The 17,065-nt window shown below is 58.6% G+C and overlaps 3 protein-coding genes across 3 annotated transcripts; 1 reads left to right on the forward strand and 2 right to left on the reverse strand.

Annotated features, from left to right (window-relative positions):
• Positions 1-46: 46 nt before the first annotated feature.
• BXZ73DRAFT_101997 (uncharacterized protein) lies at positions 47-3,197 on the reverse strand (the record flags this gene model as incomplete). The annotated part of the gene is made up of 10 exons (XM_048015086.1): positions 47-311; positions 363-553; positions 622-651; positions 706-771; positions 807-949; positions 999-1,277; positions 2,138-2,519; positions 2,569-2,724; positions 2,774-2,994; positions 3,044-3,197. 10 exons carry the CDS (start codon positions 3,195-3,197, stop codon positions 47-49), a joined length of 1,887 nt encoding a protein of 628 aa, XP_047877345.1.
• A 415-nt stretch (positions 3,198-3,612) lies between these two features.
• Positions 3,613-6,023, reverse strand: BXZ73DRAFT_78041 (uncharacterized protein; the record flags this gene model as incomplete). The annotated part of the gene is made up of 11 exons (XM_048022791.1): positions 3,613-3,833; positions 3,887-4,165; positions 4,215-4,340; positions 4,405-4,462; positions 4,519-4,845; positions 4,876-4,947; positions 5,000-5,226; positions 5,287-5,397; positions 5,453-5,524; positions 5,592-5,687; positions 5,738-6,023. 11 exons carry the CDS (start codon positions 6,021-6,023, stop codon positions 3,613-3,615), a joined length of 1,875 nt encoding a protein of 624 aa, XP_047877346.1.
• Positions 6,024-6,314: 291 nt separating this feature from the next.
• On the forward strand, positions 6,315-16,974 carry BXZ73DRAFT_78042 (uncharacterized protein; the record flags this gene model as incomplete). Its single annotated transcript, XM_048022792.1, is given in 25 exon segments — positions 6,315-6,420; positions 6,477-7,585; positions 7,647-9,062; positions 9,082-9,453; positions 9,489-10,282; positions 10,473-10,572; positions 10,968-11,170; positions 11,253-11,313; positions 11,340-11,373; positions 11,414-11,515; positions 11,733-11,838; positions 11,953-11,985; positions 12,052-12,227; positions 12,725-12,936; positions 13,129-13,275; positions 13,327-13,652; positions 13,746-13,812; positions 13,936-14,026; positions 14,256-14,375; positions 14,539-14,688; positions 14,711-14,833; positions 14,972-15,708; positions 15,837-16,275; positions 16,323-16,731; positions 16,767-16,974. The coding sequence occupies 25 exon segments, from the start codon at positions 6,315-6,317 to the stop codon at positions 16,972-16,974; spliced, it is 7,641 nt and encodes a 2,546-aa protein (XP_047877347.1).
• Between the last annotated feature and the right edge of the window lie 91 nt (positions 16,975-17,065).

A 17,065-nucleotide genomic window follows, 5' to 3' on the forward strand; every position in this document is an offset into this window, starting at 1 on the left:
GGCAGGCCGAGGGTGGTGAGGATGGAGGGCTGTTCCTCGAGGAAGTCTAGCATGCCCAGACGAGGGGCAAAGACTTCGCCTGCTTAGTTCCCCACGGGGTCCTTGAGCGCCGGGAGATGAGGGCCTCAAGGTCACGCTGGGTGGCGGGTTGCTGCAGTTCGACGTAGTTGCTGTGGAGGTTGAAGACGGAAATGGGCTTGCCGATGGGGAAGTGGGTGGGTGCCGTGGAGAAAATTTCAATCTCGGTGTCTGAATCGAGGTTGAACCGAGCCATCGCGCGGCGCACGGTGCGTTCAGGGTTCGTGGGGAAGCTGACAGATACGTGTGAGAGGCGAATCATACGGATCTGCAGCCGAGCTCACATTGCGGGGTAGTCACCCGCGCGGTAGGTGAACCCCTCCGGGAGCACGAGCTCGATGTGCGTCTTGGGTGGATGGCACTCCGCGGTAAGCACCTTGTTCTCGACAACGGTGCCGAAGCCCATGTCGCGCTGGTAGAGCAGCTCTGCGCGCACCGCACTCGAAGACATCGTCTTGATCTCAAGGCCGATCGCCTACTCCCTCTTCACACCACCGCACTCGTCAGCAATGCCAAAATATCTGCTACGCCCACTAGACATACCGTGGAGAGCTTCACCCAAACCATCTCCTCCTACTTGTCAAAGGTATCCAAGGACCTGGCGCTCGCCGCATCGCCAGCACCAACCTCGACGAGCCCGACAGCACCGTGCCAAGCCTCGAGAATATCGTCGATCAACTTGGGCGCGCGCTGCTAGGTCGACCCAAGGACGCCGTACTTGATGCCACCTTGACATTGTCGGCCCACTCAAAAAAGTGCTTCGCGTTGTCCGCGACCAAGCCCGCGAAGGAGGCGGTGAGGATGAGCACAGGGCCGTCCATCGGAAGGTGCTCCGCGGCCATGTCCAGTGTCGACAACGTCGCGGTGAACTCTGTCCCGCTAGGTCAGGGAAACTCGGATACTCTAGCAGTAAGACTCACCATGAGTGGGTGCAGTGGAGACGATCCACTGCGCAAACGACCCTGAGTTCCCGGTGTTCGAGCCGTAGAACACGCACATCGGTTTCGGCCCGTTCGCGAGAGCATTGGCGCTTACTACATATCTGCGCGGGCGCTCCAGGCGCCGCGATTCGCACGCCCAACGAGTTGAGGAGCACCCGCGGTTGGGCGATCCTTGGGATCGACCAGACGTGAAAATGGAGATGAGCTCGAGCTGCGCCTCCTGCCACGCGGACGTGAAGGGACCAAGCTCACTGAGGGCTGTCACGACAGTAGTAGAGCTTGAGCCGGTCTACGTGCGGCGCATCCAGCGAGAGCTGGCGTCGGAGAGGAGCACGCGATCGCGGCGGCGGGGTCATAGCGCCCGCGATCGGCGATGGACTGACGCCCGTTGGAGTCACCGCCGACAAACATGCCGGAGTAGCAAAACCGACGACGGGCGAGATGCCCCCGCCCCTTCCGCCGGTTCGTAAGACGGCGATATCAAATTCCAAGCCAAACATAGAGGTTTTTGCCTACACCCATTGCTTTAGGAACGCAGGCTCACATTGTCTTTTACAGCATGTGCCGCTTCGCCGAAGCAGGCGCCCCATCCATCTCACCGAGGCTGCCATCGCCGCGAATCTCCGCCTTGCGAGCACTGATCACGACGCTCCATGTGAATCAAAGGCTTACGCTTAGTAAACCCAGCGCGCCGCCTCCACTACGACGTCACCCCATGTATGAAACGTGGATAACTGTTGTTCGTCGCGCGCCCGTGCTTCACCGTGTCGTTTTACTTTGAACCTCTGTCTTCAACTTGCCAGATTCTGCGTTTTCGATACAAATTGCCCCCGTGTGATTAACACCATTCGATGTACTTAGTGCGCGTTTTATGACTTCACAACGCTTGGACTACTGCTACGAGATATGCACAAGTGATTGGACACGGCGTGTTACGTCGCTTCACGTCTTTGCGAACTACAACGAATACATCTCAGTTTCACGAAGAATCCGCACAACTAGGCTCTGGACTGTTTCCGACGGTGCAACGACGTTGTCTTCATCACCCCAAATCCCAACCATATCTCGACGGTTGTACCAAGAGATTGCAATCCTTGTGTCCTTGACCTCGGGCACACCGTGCTCCACGATGTTGGCCAAGACCACCACCACAGTGCCTGGCCTGTACGAAACGGAGTAGCCAAGACTTCGAAGTCCAATGTATGCACTGTGTCCGTATTGTCCAAGGGTGACAAGGAGATCGTACCAGTGTGGGAAGCTATTCACATCCCGATGGTAGGGTGTCTTCCGGTTGAAGATCATCTGCAGGCCGATCCCCGTGACTGGCCATGGGATGCCGTCTGGTAGATTCTCCTGGAGGTATTCGCCCACTTGCTGGTGCTGGCTCGGGACGAGGATCCGTAAGACAGCGTCCAATATTGCGCCACTTCGAGTTATCGTTCGCAACCAGTCCTGGACTTCGACCTCGTAGAAGTCTCGAGATTCGCGAACTTCACCGGTCTACAAGCATACGTGAGATATCGCCTGGCATCGGAGGATGTGCACGTACGAACGCGTCCTTCATCTGGGGAACTATCCCAAAGATGCCACAGCCTCCGTCTGCGTTCAAATTGAAGAACCCCTTAAAGTTTCGCCAGGACGACGTCCGCGTCGTAGGTTTGTCAAGATAGGTTTTCAGCTTTTTGGTGGCCTCGAACAGCTCGTCCTGTGGGTTCCATCAGATAAATGACTCGTTCGAATGACAAAAAGCACACCTGACGGCCTTTGGACAACAGATCGGGGAGTGCCCAGACGAGTGGAATCTGATCGGCGTCGACAATAACGGCGCCACTGTGAATTGCATGGGGAACCCCACAATCCGTCGCGGCAGGAATGGGAAACTCGCGCTGCAGACGGGCTTGCTCCGGGTCCCTCGCTACCCCGTGGCCCTTAGGCATGATGTTCATATATTCTCCTATCGTCCATTCCATCGAATCTATTCCACAGTCAACATTATCTGCTCAGTCTACACAGCGCATACGCACATTTGTTATGGATCGCCTGATCTATGGAGTCAACTGCGTGGATGCAGTCTTCGAACATCTCCACGTCGAGCGCTTCAGGACGACGAATCTCAGCCCCCAGTGTGGACCCTCCTCTTAGCCTGTGCCGGATGCGTTGCCCAAGGGCGGACTGCATGGTGGTATAAACCACTTCGCGAAGTTTCACCGCCTCAGCGTTGTTCATGCCTGGCTACTGTGATGCTGAAGTGATCGAGCGCGAGTGTAGCCGCGGACGTAACGACTTGATCTCGCTTTGATAACGAGATTCGTGTTTCCCGTCACATGCCGTAGCCGCAGAAAACTTTGCATCGCAGGCTGCATTCATAGCCGATAAAAAAACCGAAGTGTGCTTTTTCAGATCTATATTTCTACAAGTGCAGGGCAGGAATATCGTAGCGCTTTCGCATTGTATGAATATCAACATGTCCGATCTGAGTCCTAGCTCCGCACGACCGCCGCCGGACGCTGAAAAGCGCCCATCCCGCCCACGGTCCGCACGACATTGTGGTCGACGAACGGCAGCGGCGGCATGGAGCTCCTCCAAATCGCATCTACATACCTCCAGTCGAAGACCGCGAGGCGCCCTCCTTGCCTTGGGGTCCGAGCGACGATGTTACAGATGTCGATCTCGAGGCCGTCCTCGACGGCGGCAATGGCAGCGCGGAGGTTGAAGGGGATGGTGCGACCGAGATTGAGGAGTGCCTACTGGATCCCACTGAACGGGCGAGCTGGAGTGCGGAGGAGTTTCCGCTGCTGTATCCGGTGGGGCGGGCTGGATGGACAGATTAGATTACCGCAAAAACAAGGACGTAGCGACATCCATACCTGGTTGGAAGAATGGAGAGCGTGTAGAAAACGCAGATCCAGAACCCGGAAATCCACCGCCGTGCGCAAAGAGGATTCCTTCGAGCTGACCCCGCATCTCAGCGACTTGTACCTCGAGGCTGCGCGTCCTCACGACCTGGTCCTCGAAGCGGTTGAGGAGTACGTTGTACTCCTCGCGGGAAACGAAATCCGCATCCGCACTCCTAACAAGGGTGCGGAGTTCCCTGACAGGGTCTTCAGGAGCAATAGGCGTTGGCGGCACGTTGCGAAAATCCAGACCTGTTCACTTCAATGAGCGGCAGTTTGACAGTGACGTAGTGAGACATACGAGGCGGCGGTACTGCCTGGTTTTGCGGTGCCAATGATTCGGCTGTCGGCTGATGGGGAGCTGCGCGTTTTGGAGCCCGTCGACGTTTCTTCGTAGGTGGTTGAGACGCGTCAATACTTTCGTCACCTGCGTCCTCTGGTGCAATTAGTCTGTGAACACCATCAACCCCAGACAATCGCACCAGACGCACCAGGCTTGCCTCCACTCGTGGAGGGTGGGGGCGCATGCGGATCGTACGGGTAGTGTTTCTGCCGCGTCACACAGTGTCAGCATGTGGAACCGGGGATGAAATCGCAGCGCGCACCGTCCTGTACAGCTCCTCTCCAAGGTCGGGGATGGACTCCATGTCGTTTCGGCGGAGTGTGTGGGTGTCTGGGTTTTCTACGGCCCTCAGCCTCTTTGCTGTCAGGGTTTCTTCGGCATGCGTGTGGTGTTCGCGCCACCACTCCTTGAACCAAGTCGGAACATTCGATGAGTGCCCTAATAAGGCCCACGCCTCTGTGGCGGGAATGGGGTTAGGATATATGTGGGGATTCGCCCACTGCACCGCGGCCTTGTAAGCGCTGTACGCCATCGCGAAGCCCTTTTTAGTAGGCGAGAGGTAGCCGAGGTCGCACTTGGCCGAGCTACCCTTGCATCGATAGCAATTCCCCCCACTCACGGGAAAGAAGACGCAATCGCCGTTGGCGTCTCGGCATTTGCTACATCGCCAGTCCAAGGGGTTCTTGGCAGTCTGCGCAGTGACACCGTTAGGCAAATCTCCAGTGGAAGGACATCTGACTGACCGGCCGCGGTACTCGTGCACACGGATAGAACCCTGGCGGGTGGTCGAATGGGGGAAAGAAGGGTTCAGGCGGAACGTATGGCTCTGAGCCGTGCGAACGCTTCGCCGGATCGTCGGACCCCTCGCCAGAGGTGCTAAGACTGTCGCCTTTGCTCGAGGTGGATGCCTTGGCCCGCGTCTGCCGCTGATCGACGTCAGGCGGCTCGGGGGAAGAGGCGTCCCTCGTAGCTGAGTTACATGATCAGTGGGATATTGCAGCAAACACCTGTGAGGCTCAGAGGTACCCACCTTCGATTGAACGGCTCTTCGGTGCCCCTCGATGATTCCGTTTCTTGGCATTTCGTCGGTTTTTGGGCGTCTTCTCGCTGTGACGCTCACTTGAGCGCAGCGATTGCTCGTCTATATGAAAATGTGACCACTATGTTTGACGGAAGAACGCAATTGAACTGCTCACCAGAGGGAGGCGCACGGTCGTCCTCGACGTCTTCTAGAGTGATATCTTTGCCGGCGGGCAATGCATCGCGACCTGCAGGAGCAAACGATGTCGGCGGGATACTAGATGGGCGATCAGGAGCTTAGACGGTGATACGCACCAGTAATTGCCGAGGATGATTCGGCTTGCGGTGTTGAAGGCCGGTCAGCCGAGGGAATCGCCGTGGACGAGGATGCGGCGGCGGTTCGAGGCGTGACTGACAACTTTTGAATGGTGGGTGAAAGGCAAAGACCGAAAAGAACTCACTACTCTCAATCCAGCTCTTCTTCTCAACGTCCTCCCACACCAGGACGGGAACGTCGCCCTGATCGTTCGCCTCCAAACAGAAGTCGAAGCCATACGCGGCAGCGGCCTCTGCGTTGGTGCTGAACCGTTGGATGTTCCAGATGGAGGGCGTATATGCAGGGTCCTGGCGGCCGTTCTCCATCTCGTAGCACGCACAGAGGGTTCTGGTTGGAACGCTCTTAAAGCGCAAACGTCCTTCGTAAAACGCCCTTCGGACCTCGCCGATGCTGAACACCAACCAGGGCATCCAAGTCGCGAGGTTGGGACAGTGGGGTGACGGGTCTTTTAATAGTGCGTAGTGTACTTGTGACGCAGCTTGGACGAGTTCGCGTTGGGTGAGGGGGGGTCGTTGTTCAGAAGACATCGCGATGGAGAGAGTGGGGACTGTCGGCGTCAAACGTCCGCACGCCCGACGTCTCATCGCCGATGATCGGCGTGGGAATCAATCATGCCGCACGTATCAAACGGCACACGGGCGCTTTAAGAGCGTCCGGCTCGAAGCCGCATTACCACCATTCAACGTGAACGCTCCTCGTCTATGCAAATCGAACCTCAAGGTCTCGCATTCGTAGGCAAGTCTCAATTAAAACTTTCGCCATATGTTCGCCTACACAACCTTTCAGCAGGTCCAACCTGTGCACTAGGTCAGTGGCATCGCACGCGTCACGAGAGGTGCTGTAAATTTTCCCATCGAGCATAGATCCGTCGCGGATTCCGAGCAACCACATTCTCGGCCCACTCTCGGTCTGGAACTCGAAGGCAATGCCGTCAAGTGCTGCGCAACTCTTCAGCCCCTCACCGACTTGCACCGTCGAGCAACTCCTCAGCCGAGACTTCGACTCGGCTCCCGACCCACTTCCTTGGAAACCTGGCGCAGATTTGGAATATTCCCTACACGAGCCGGATCCGCCTGCTGATATCCCTCGCTGGGTCGCTCTAGTGGACCACTATTCGCCAACCACGGCTGTCACTCTGCCACAGCGCGCCGACATCGACGCCTTAAGCCCCGAAACCCTTTCCTTAATCCACCCGGGCGCCCCGTCCGCTCGCCTGCCTATATGGTTTGCACAACTGTGGGACTCACTATCTGAAATCTACCAGATGCGGCAGGGATATCTGCGTGCGAGGGCATGGATAATTCGCATGCTTGAAGCCGGCACGTCAACCACTGCCGAATGCGAAGAAGCCCTTCGCCGCGTGTGTTTTCTGCCGGCCATGGACCACGTTTGGCGACACGTCGCACCCCGGCTCGCTTCGTCTAGTCGATGGCTTAACTCAGACGCCCTCGACCTTGTTGTGCTTATGCTCAACGCGGAGATTCGTGAAACGCCTCTTAAAGGCGTGGCGTTCGTCCTTTCCTCCGGCATATGCGGGTACTCGGGGACCAAGCTTAACGCAAGGTTTTCGCGTTGGATTGAACGCCGCATCTTCCAAAAGCGTGCGACGCTGTACGTACCCTGGCATCTTCAGGACCATTGGATCACCGTCGCCTTCGACATCTCTCATGGAATCATCATGTACGCCGACTCAAAGCCCTCTTATAGCGCCACCTTGCTTTCCGACGCGAAGCGTAAGATGCGGAATGTTTCTATAGCCATTGACAAGGCGATCGGCAGGCCGGGGCGTATCTGGAAGTTCGACAGCACATCAATTGCCTGCGAAGAGCAAAAGGATGACTGCTCTTGTGGAGTTGCCACTGCCTTTACGATTGCACATCTCATATTCCCAGACCGCCCTCCTTGGCAGCCAGAGTACCCGGATCAACAGCGGCTAAGCCTGCTCCTGCAGCTCTTACGCCGTGCGCCTCAGGTGCGTTCTCTCACTTCCGGCCTAGCCAGTGCGAGATGCTTATAGCCTACCCTACATGCAGACAAATGGATCTCATTCTGGATACAACAGCATCTGGGAATACGCCGACCTTGCGCCTCCCTCAAGTATTCCAGCATTACCATCAAGCACATTCCAAACTCAGACAACCGAGACCCCAACCACAACAACGGGTTCACAATCGGCGCCATTCAAAGGGCCAACTCACAGTAGTCCCTCGACCCCGGTGCAGCTGGCACGCCCGCCGCCGCCGCTCGGCAACGTGGCGGCCCCGATGCAGCTCCAACGCCCGCCCTCCCCGTTCCAAGGGCCCGCCCCACCGCCGCTCGCGCGCCCGCCACCACCGCTCGGTAACGCAGTACCCACAACGCCCGCGCGCCCGCCCTTGCCGTCTCTCAGGCCTGCCCCGACGCTGCTCCAACGCCCGCCCTTCCCGTTCCAAGGACCCGCTGCACCGCCGCTCGTGCGCCCTCAACCGCTCGCGCGCCCGCCACTGCCGCTCGGTAACGCGGTGCCCAAAACGCTTGCGCGCCCGCCCTCGCCGTCTAGCAGGCCCGCCCAGATGCAGCTCCAACGCCCGCCTTCCCCGTTCCAAGGGCCCGCCCCACCGCCGCTCGGCAACGCGGTGCCAGCAAAACTCGCCAGCCCGCCCTCGCCGTTCCGCGGGCCTGCCCCGGTGCACCTCGAACGCCCGCCCGCGCCGTTCCTCGGGCCTACCCCAGTGCAGCTCGCGCGCCCGCCTCCACCTGTCGGAAACGCGGCGCTCGTGGCGTTCGAACCCCCACCCTCGCCATTCCGCGGGCCTGCGTCTGTGCATCTTCCTAGCCCGCCACCGCCGCTCGGCAACGCGGTGCCCAAAACGCTTGCGCGCCCGCCCTCGCCGTCTCGCAGGCCTGCCCCGATGCAGCTCCAACGCCCGCCTTCCCCGTTCCAAGGGCCCGCCCCACCGCCGCTCGGCAACGCGGTGCCAACAAAACTAGCCCGCCCGCTCTCGCCGTTCAGCGGGCCTGCCCCGGTGCACCTCGAACGCCCGCCCGCGCCGTTCCTCGGGCCTACCCCAGTGCAGCTCGCGCGCCCGCCTCCACCGGTCGGAAACGCGGCGCTCGTGGCGTTCGAACCCCCACCCTCGCCATTCCGCGGGTCTGCGTCGGTGCATCTAGCAGGCCCGCCACCGCCGCTCGGCAACGCGGTGCCCACAACATTCGCGCGCCCGCCCTTGCCGTTTACGATGCCCACATCTGCGACGCTCAACCGCCGCCCACACGCGCTGCTCAGGAGACCATCACCTATTCCGCTGGATTTCCCCACCGAGCCCTTCTCAACCCGCGGCATGCAGGACGCGCTGCTTGAACTCGAAGTGCCGCCTACACCCTTCAGACAGCCTGCCGTCGGGAGTCAGCAGTTGCAGCAGGGCTTGACGCATGCACAAGTTGCTGAGAAGAAGCCCGATGCGCCACTGGTACGCCGTTCATCTCAAGAGCTTCGGCACTGTGGGGAGCACATTGGCGCTTGACACCAGCACTGGCAGCACTAGCACTACCCTCGTCGTTGCCGTCGTCATCCTCATGTTCCGATGTCCCATCTTGCCCTCACCCACGTCTCCCGTCTTGCTCTTGCCCGTCTTGCCCGTCTTGCCCTTACTCTCGCTTGCCTCGTGTCTCTCCATCTCCCACGTCGCCCCCTTCGCGCCTGCATCTCCCACGTCGTCCATGTCGCGTCCGCTGTATTGCCCTCCTCACCCTCCTCGCCCACGTCACCGACGGCGCGAAGCACAGCCTTCCCCTACCACTCTCCATCCCGTCGATTACGAGCGAGGATTCAACCAACAGCCCAACGTACAGCAATACTGGGTACGGTGCCGCGCAACAATCCCATTCTGCAGCAGCATCAAACAATTGGCACGGCAGTGGTGCGGCTCACGGGCTACCGTACTCCAACGCTGTCGCGCCAGCATAACGACGCCGACGTCCAGCACGACGTCCAACCCGTCTTTCCCGACGAGTGTTCATTCCGTCTCCCACCCACGCATCCACCGCCTCTACGATGCCTGCCACGTCACCCCCACCTCGTCCGCATTTCCCGCAGCGCCCCCTTCGTCACGTCGCCAGTGTCATCCACCTCGCTCACATCACACTCCCTTATCCGCGTCGCCAGCGTTGCCCACTGCGTTCTCGCCCGTCTCACCTTCGCCTTCGCCCATCTCGCCCTCACCCGTTTTGCTGTCACCCGTCTTGCTGTCACCTCCATCACCGCGTCGCCCCCGTGTCGCGCCCGCGTCACCCACATCGTCTTGCTGGTCTCGTCTAGCCCACATCACCCACATCGCAGCGTCGTCCTCGTCTCGCCCACGCGTCGGTGTGATCGTCTTTGCCATGTGCCTCTGTCCGGGCGCCGGGATCGATGCAACGCCGGCCACGCGCTGACCGGTCCCTCTCCTCAGGCTGGGAGGAACGCATTCTGCCGGCTCCTCATAGAGATCTCGAAGACCTCGCGGGATCCTTCGATTTTTCTCTTGGGAGAACAGCTGCGTGTGGACAACTTGGATCGCCTCAAATCGTACCTCCAGCGAAATCCCCAAAGCCAAACCCGTCGTCATCTTCTCCCCATTCAGCCTCCGCGCGACCTTCGTTCTGTGTTCTACGACCCAAGTGCACGATCATCTCAGACAGGAAAAATGAGGTACGCTGGTATGGATATCATTCTACGCTGTGCTACATTGACGACCATTTTAGCACGACTCGACTGCAAGCTTGATCACCGAACTCCGTTCTCCTACGTTCCCCACGTCGCCAGGTGGGATTGAGCTCCAAGCGGCCGTTCTGCCTCTGGATGATAGAAATAGATTCCTCCTCGTCGACTTGTTCTGCAGAGGTCCTGGCCCCATCTTCCTCGTGCTTGAAAGAGTGGACGACGGGAGGTCCAACGATGGCGCTGCTCCGCTCTACCAGCCTGGCAGGGAGGAACCTGTTGTGCGTATGAGGGAACCAAGCACGGACATCGCCTCACATGGCTGAACGATGACAGACCTGCGCGTTGTAGCCCTCCCACCGTACACAGGTGTCCCCTCAGAGCACGAAATTGCAGGGATGGAGTCGCTTAAACGCTTCTGCGAAACCACCACTACCGGCTCCCCCTTTCACCTTGCCTTTCGCGACTTCTTCCAGCTCAGGGACCAGTTCACTGTCTTCGACGGCAAAGCAAGCACCCAGCCGTCGCCTTCTTCCACCGAAAACGTCTCCCTTCATTTCCGCGGCTTTATTCAAACGTTGACCGTCGTTCTTGGGGTCCCCCATCGACAGCCACCTGCACTCATCTAGGCTAACCTCGCTGTCATCTCAAACTGCGATGAATACGTCAAGCCCAGACGTACCGCGCCGACAACACTTCTGCACCCTTCGTGTTGCCCGGCCCTATGAAGCAACCTCCGCCGCCGAGGATGCGCATTCGTGCGAGACAGATCATATCGACATGGACGGACCATGGCCAGTGCAGCGCCAAGTGCAGGATCCGTCTTAGGAACTCATGTTATCGTTCTCCTCTAGTCCGTTTAGTAGAGAAACGCTGCAAGTAAGGGTGGATTTCAGAATGATTAGGGGCGAGATGTAGAGTATAGCACGATATGACTGCGCATCATTTGTTAATGTTTTAGAGTGCCAGCCGACAGTAGCATCGCGCATGAAACGGTCGTGACGATGCTGTTACACGCTGATGTGACGCCAACTCTGGGGTGTCGAAGCGAGAGAGCGTAAGCGCGAAGCTCGGGAGATCGCGTGAGTGAAAAAGAAGAAAGACACGACGCGCCGCGTGAAGGGCGAATGCGAAGAGAGGCTGAGCGGGCGAACGCGTGGCGCGCGAAGTGGACAAGGACAGAGGAACAGACCGGGGAAGACGAGCTCGAGCACACGGGTGCTGGTGATATGATATAGGATGCGAGGGAGTGGGCGTTGGCGTTGGCGTGTGCGAAGTCAAGGCGAAAGTGGATGAACACACCACACACGGGAATAGCCAGGAAGTGAACTATGAACTTAGATACATACGGCGCGCGGCGCGGGGACGTATCTAAGAGAAGAGACTGCATCAAAGACAGTAAATAAGAACGTACAAATCTGAAGCAAAATGTGAATCCTAGACACAGGAGACACTGCAGAAGAGGCGAGAGAGACTCGCGTGGAGATGGACGGAGGGGGGCCAAGACAAAGAAATGAAGAGGAGACGAAGAGATGTGGGAACGCGTGGTATAAAGAAAATGTATCATGAAGCGATCACAGAACGTACTAGGACGTCCACGAGTGCAATGGCGAGAGGGAGAGGGCGTCGCGCCGTAGGCGGTGGTGATCGCGTACGCTCAGTGTAGACCGCGAGAGAACACAGAAGGCGTTGCGGTGAGTTCACATGCGTCGCGCCTTGACGTTTCCATCCGTTTTGCTGACGCGGTCATCCTGTGGTAGTATCCGCGGGCGGATGGCGAAGGGTGTGCGAGGCGGAATAGACGAGATGCACGAAGACGAGGACGAACGCGGAGATGATCGTGCGGGTGTTAGCCTGGTCGAAGGTGTTGTGTTCATGCGTCTGTGTCGTATGACGACAGCGCGTGCGTATCAGTGGATAGGCCTGTTATACGGAGGTATGAATGTCAGTACGAGCCAAGTCCTATAACGTGTAGCGCATTGACTTACAACCCAAATAGCACACACGAGTGCCTCCTTGGCCTCTAGTGCTGTCCATAGGCAGACCGCCTTTCACATCAAAAGAATCCTCTGCGCGGTTTGAGCAAGTGAAGGTGCATACATGCGCTCTGGGACTTCAACGACTGCGCTGTCCGCAGACGAGGCAAGCAGTTAGCGCCAGAAGCGTTTTGTGTCCTCGACACTCAAGTACTGACCACTAGCGTTGCCTCGCCTCCTGCACACCCGTTTCTTGCTGTCAAGGTCGTGTATAGGGCATAGGGAGATCGTCAGCTGCACGAGCGCGAGGGTTCGCGTCAAAAACATGCCATCAGTGATGCCGAGACGCAGGACTCTGGCGCGTCTTGTTCTCCCACCACCACCACCACCACCGCCTCTCGACGTCCTTCATGTTCTTCAGCTCCTCTCCTAAGCTCATCTCCCACTTTCCTTCAAGGCTGTAGTCAACATCCCCTCTTCGTCGTCAACCGAGTCCGGCACTCACTCCGCCGGAACGCCTCACAAGGTCGCCGCTCTTCCACCCACCTACCACGGCGCTTCGTTCCCCGCCTACTGCTCTCTCCCATGAACATAGACGGCTCAAAAGGACGTCTTCCGCCGGGAAACATAGAGCAGGAGTTTGGTGCAGTGGGAGGATACGCCATGCCGGTATGTGTTATACGTGTAGCACCCATTTTCTCGCAATACACGCGTTTCCCGAAGAACATCTCGTCGTTCGTCATTCCATACTCTTTCTACCTGCTTCTTGAAGCTTCTTGCGATCTTCGCTGGCTCACCCCGCGCGGGCATTCTTTCGTTCTCTCTTTCTGGAAGAACTCGCTACACATCAACGGTACTTAGCGAGCAGACGCCATTGGTGCGCGAGCCCCTGTTTTTGCGAGTTCTCATTCGGAGCATCCCAGCCCGTTTCATTCTCAGCGTAGGTCCCTATGGATGAGCGTGGGTGCCGTCTTCAAGCGCGGTGTCGACAGTAGAAGGCTCTCGGTTGTACGTAGCCCACTCCATTCATCGTCCTCCAACCTCTGACGCAGCTACCAGACTGGTGGTAACACGGATCTACCTAGCAGGCTCGCTGGTGATCTCTGCTCATCAGGTAACGAAGGTCGCCGTTCGGGGTCTCAAAACGATGTTCGCCGCCTTGAACACGCCCGCCCCCGAGCGCAATCCGACGAACCTGGAGTGACTCTTCGTGGTCCGCACTACTGTCTCGTCCGTCTGCGCGGGACGTCCATCCTGGTTCCGGCGTTCAGAAAGAAGGAGCAGCTCACGGATCTCAATCCTATGGTCTACGCACACCGCAAATACAAATGTATGTGTAGCACACCGTTGTACGCCATCATCTCATACAGGCAGGCTACGGAAAAGTACGTCCTCCTTCGTCGAGCATCCTGGCGCATAGTACCCATCCCTAACGCTAATACAACAAGAGATCGACCCTGATTCATACGCACCCTCAGCATCGCCGCCTCGTGCTTGTTCCAGCAGGTCGCCGGGGATAACCGCGCGCAGGTTTCGACTGTGCTGGTCTGTCATTTCATCACCTCATGCGCGCATACACTCACTTCACATGAACGGACGCAAGGCACAACACTCGACCTCATCTCCCGCGAGAAGTGCTCTGGCTTGTCGGTACCATCAACACCATAGCCATCTCGTGGTGCCTCCCTTCCCTCGCCGACACGGGACAACAATTTTAAGCCCGAGGAGGACGCAAAGGAGATATTGGAGGACTATCCAGGTGTGTTTCTTTATCCTCGATCCATCTACATTGGCTCAATTGCCGCCTATTGTTCCCCGCACACGCTCCAGATCGTGCCGCGCATGCTATACGAAGTCACCCATCGCGATCTTGGTGTGTCTTTTCCTTCCTCGATTCTCGTGCTATTTCCTTTCTCAACCCGAACCCCCGACACTCTTTGGTGTCACCTTCTCCACGCCTCTCCTCGTCGCCCCGATAGGATACTAAGGCGTCGGGCACGCCGACGCCCAGTGCGCGGCCGCGCGGGCCGCGGGTGCACTCAACATTCCTCCCATCTGCGACAGCTCCATCTCACGTTCGCTCGAGCAAGTCGCAGAGGCGAACGACCGTACGTCGTTACATAACTCGAAGTGCGCATATACCTATCTCGCATGACTGCAGGCAGCTCAATGAAGACACATCACCCTCTTCTCCCCTGCACGCAGAGCTGCGCTTGTCGTTGCCGTCGACATTCATGATCATCGACTGGCGCCACCTGAACATCGACTGAGTTTCTCCTCTTCGCCCGTGGCCTTGGCATCCGGATGGCGCTCTCGGACTCATATTCATGGATCAAGCCGGGGCTGCACCGCATATTTACGAGAGCAGGATACCCACGCCTCGTATGAGGTGGCACGCTCGTCGAGTCGGGCGGATGATAGGTCATGTCGTCGATGATCAAAGGGATCCTGAGTCTCGAGGCGCGTCTCCCTACCCTTACGTATCGCGCCAATGTATCACTCCTCGCGCAGAGCGCGGAGATCGCGATCAACGATGGCATGGACGCGATCATCGTCTCCAACCACAGTGCGTCCTTCTCTCTTCCTTCCCCTTGTGCGCACCATGGTGATCGACATCAACCTAGACCACCACTAGATTGACCTCCCTCTTCGCGGTCGAACACATCACACAGTCTCATGAAGTCAAGGCCGTGCCCGCGTCCAGCAAGCCCATACAATATGCCCGGAATCGTCAACTCCGGATGGAGCCCCTGGATTAGTACAGGGCCCTACTCCGGCTGCAAGGCTACGCAAGTGACCAGGCGTCGTGTTTTCTTCCCCACCGTAGCCCATTTTCCCCGCGACGCCACTCAGACACGTCAAAGCACCCGGGATTCAGTATGCCGCCCGTTCAACTCCCTTGCCCGAATCTCGCCATCATGCCAGTCGTCTCCACACTATATTCGGGCCTCCGGTTCGCCGAATACAACCCGCCCCTCTCCGCACACACCTGACTCAACGTCGTACAGCACGAACGTGACGGAAAGCGGAGGCCCGCGGACGACGGAGACGCTCTCATCCAGCCCAAGGTGTGCGCACGTCGGTCTCGCTCACTGGCGGGACGCGCCCCCCTCTCTGCTCTCGACGGAACGTGAGCGAGTTGGTGCCCGACCTTCGCGCACGTCTCCTCCGTACCTCGATCTCCTCACCAGCCGCCCTGGTCGACCTCGACGCAGACGTGTCGTCCCGCGGGCTGCGCACCGTCCTCGGCGTTGCGTGTATAGGGGCGGGCACCCCAAGCGCCACGCTGCAGTCTTCCATGAGGCACACGTGGATGCGACGCGATTCAAAGCAACTGCCACCGCGTCCTGTTCGTCCAAGCATGCCCTCGTCCACCGCCGGGCTGCCATCCGCCCCCGCCACCGCCGGTCCTTCGGGCGCATCGAGCACTCGCGCTCTCCAGTGCGCGAGGTCCGAAACCCTAGTCGATCCCCCTCGCAGACCAAACCGACGGCGATAGAAGGACGCGGGGCGGGTGACATCGCCATCCGCGTCTTCACGTTGACGAGATGCGAGGGCGGGGATCGCAGGCGCACGCTCGAGTCTCGACCCGACGAACGACCCCGAGCCAACTGACTCGTCGAACCGGTCGAGTCTTCCGCGCTCCGCCGCGTCAAGACAACGCAAGCTCTGGCGCCACCCGAGCCGCGGCCAGCCACAGGAAGCTCGTGCGCTTTTCGCCTCATGCGCGAGTAGGAGCGTCCGCTGATCGGCTCCGTGAGCGTCCTCAGTGCCAAGACCTCGAAGAGCCGGACCTAACACGTTTTTCTCTGTTCACTCGAACAACATTTTCGCCTCTTCCCCGCGGCAGAAAAGAGCAGGAAGGTGAAGATCTCAGACTCGTAAGTGCTCCGATTTCGTACGCGCGCGGTCTGGCGTGTCGGCTGATGGACCTCTGCTTGTCCGGTCTCCCAGCAGCACGCCGCCTCAAAGACTCGCGCTCGGTCTGGGACCTCCGGACGCGCGAACGTGCGATTCCGTCCGACCAGGGAAACTCAATTCATACATCTATGTAGTACAAGTCATTCCTGATACAAAAACCGCAACTTCTTACACCCCAAACCCCATCCGCTTGCGCTCGTGTCACGCGGGCGAGTTCGGAGACGCACCGACGTCGCTCTCCCCGCCCTTCGTCGCGCTCCACGGAGAGTCTGCGGAGCGTCTGCGTCAGCGTCCCCCTCCTCTCTCTCTCACACACACTCGCACGCGCGCACGACGAACGCTCACCTGGAATGCAGTCGAGGCTGATGTGCGCCTCCAAATTGTCCGTCGTCATCGTGCGCTCGATCGTGACCGCGATGCCGTGCGGGCGGCGCGGAGAGGTGCGAGAGGCGCGGGTATCGCCCCCGCATCTCTCCCGCCCCTTAGGGCACCTGCGCCGTCGACGCTTTCCCCCACGTTTCGAGAACCCCGTTTCATTGAACAGTAGAACTACAGCATGTACTACACGCCTCCCATAGGGCGTTAAACGAGGACGACAAAAAAAAAAAAGTCCGAGAGGCGCGAGAGTTCGATGTCGAGCTGGCTGCGGGTGATGTCGCCGGAGGAGGAGTGGATGGTCGACCCGCGGCGGGGGTTGAGGATGAGGCGCGATCCCTAGGCGGGGTCAGCTCGTCTCAGCGCGAAGACTGCAGTGAGAGCGAGACCATCAGCAAAAAAGCGTTTTAATTGGAATGGCTTGAAAGCGAATAAAACGTCCAGAATGTTATAAAATGTTCGTACTTTCAATAGATAGCTGTTCTGGAGGGTTGCAAGTCAA

This window comes from Epithele typhae, assembly GCF_022376455.1.
Source record: "Epithele typhae strain CBS 203.58 chromosome Unknown BXZ73scaffold_28, whole genome shotgun sequence".
Taxonomy (NCBI): Eukaryota; Fungi; Basidiomycota; class Agaricomycetes; order Polyporales; family Epitheliaceae; genus Epithele; species Epithele typhae.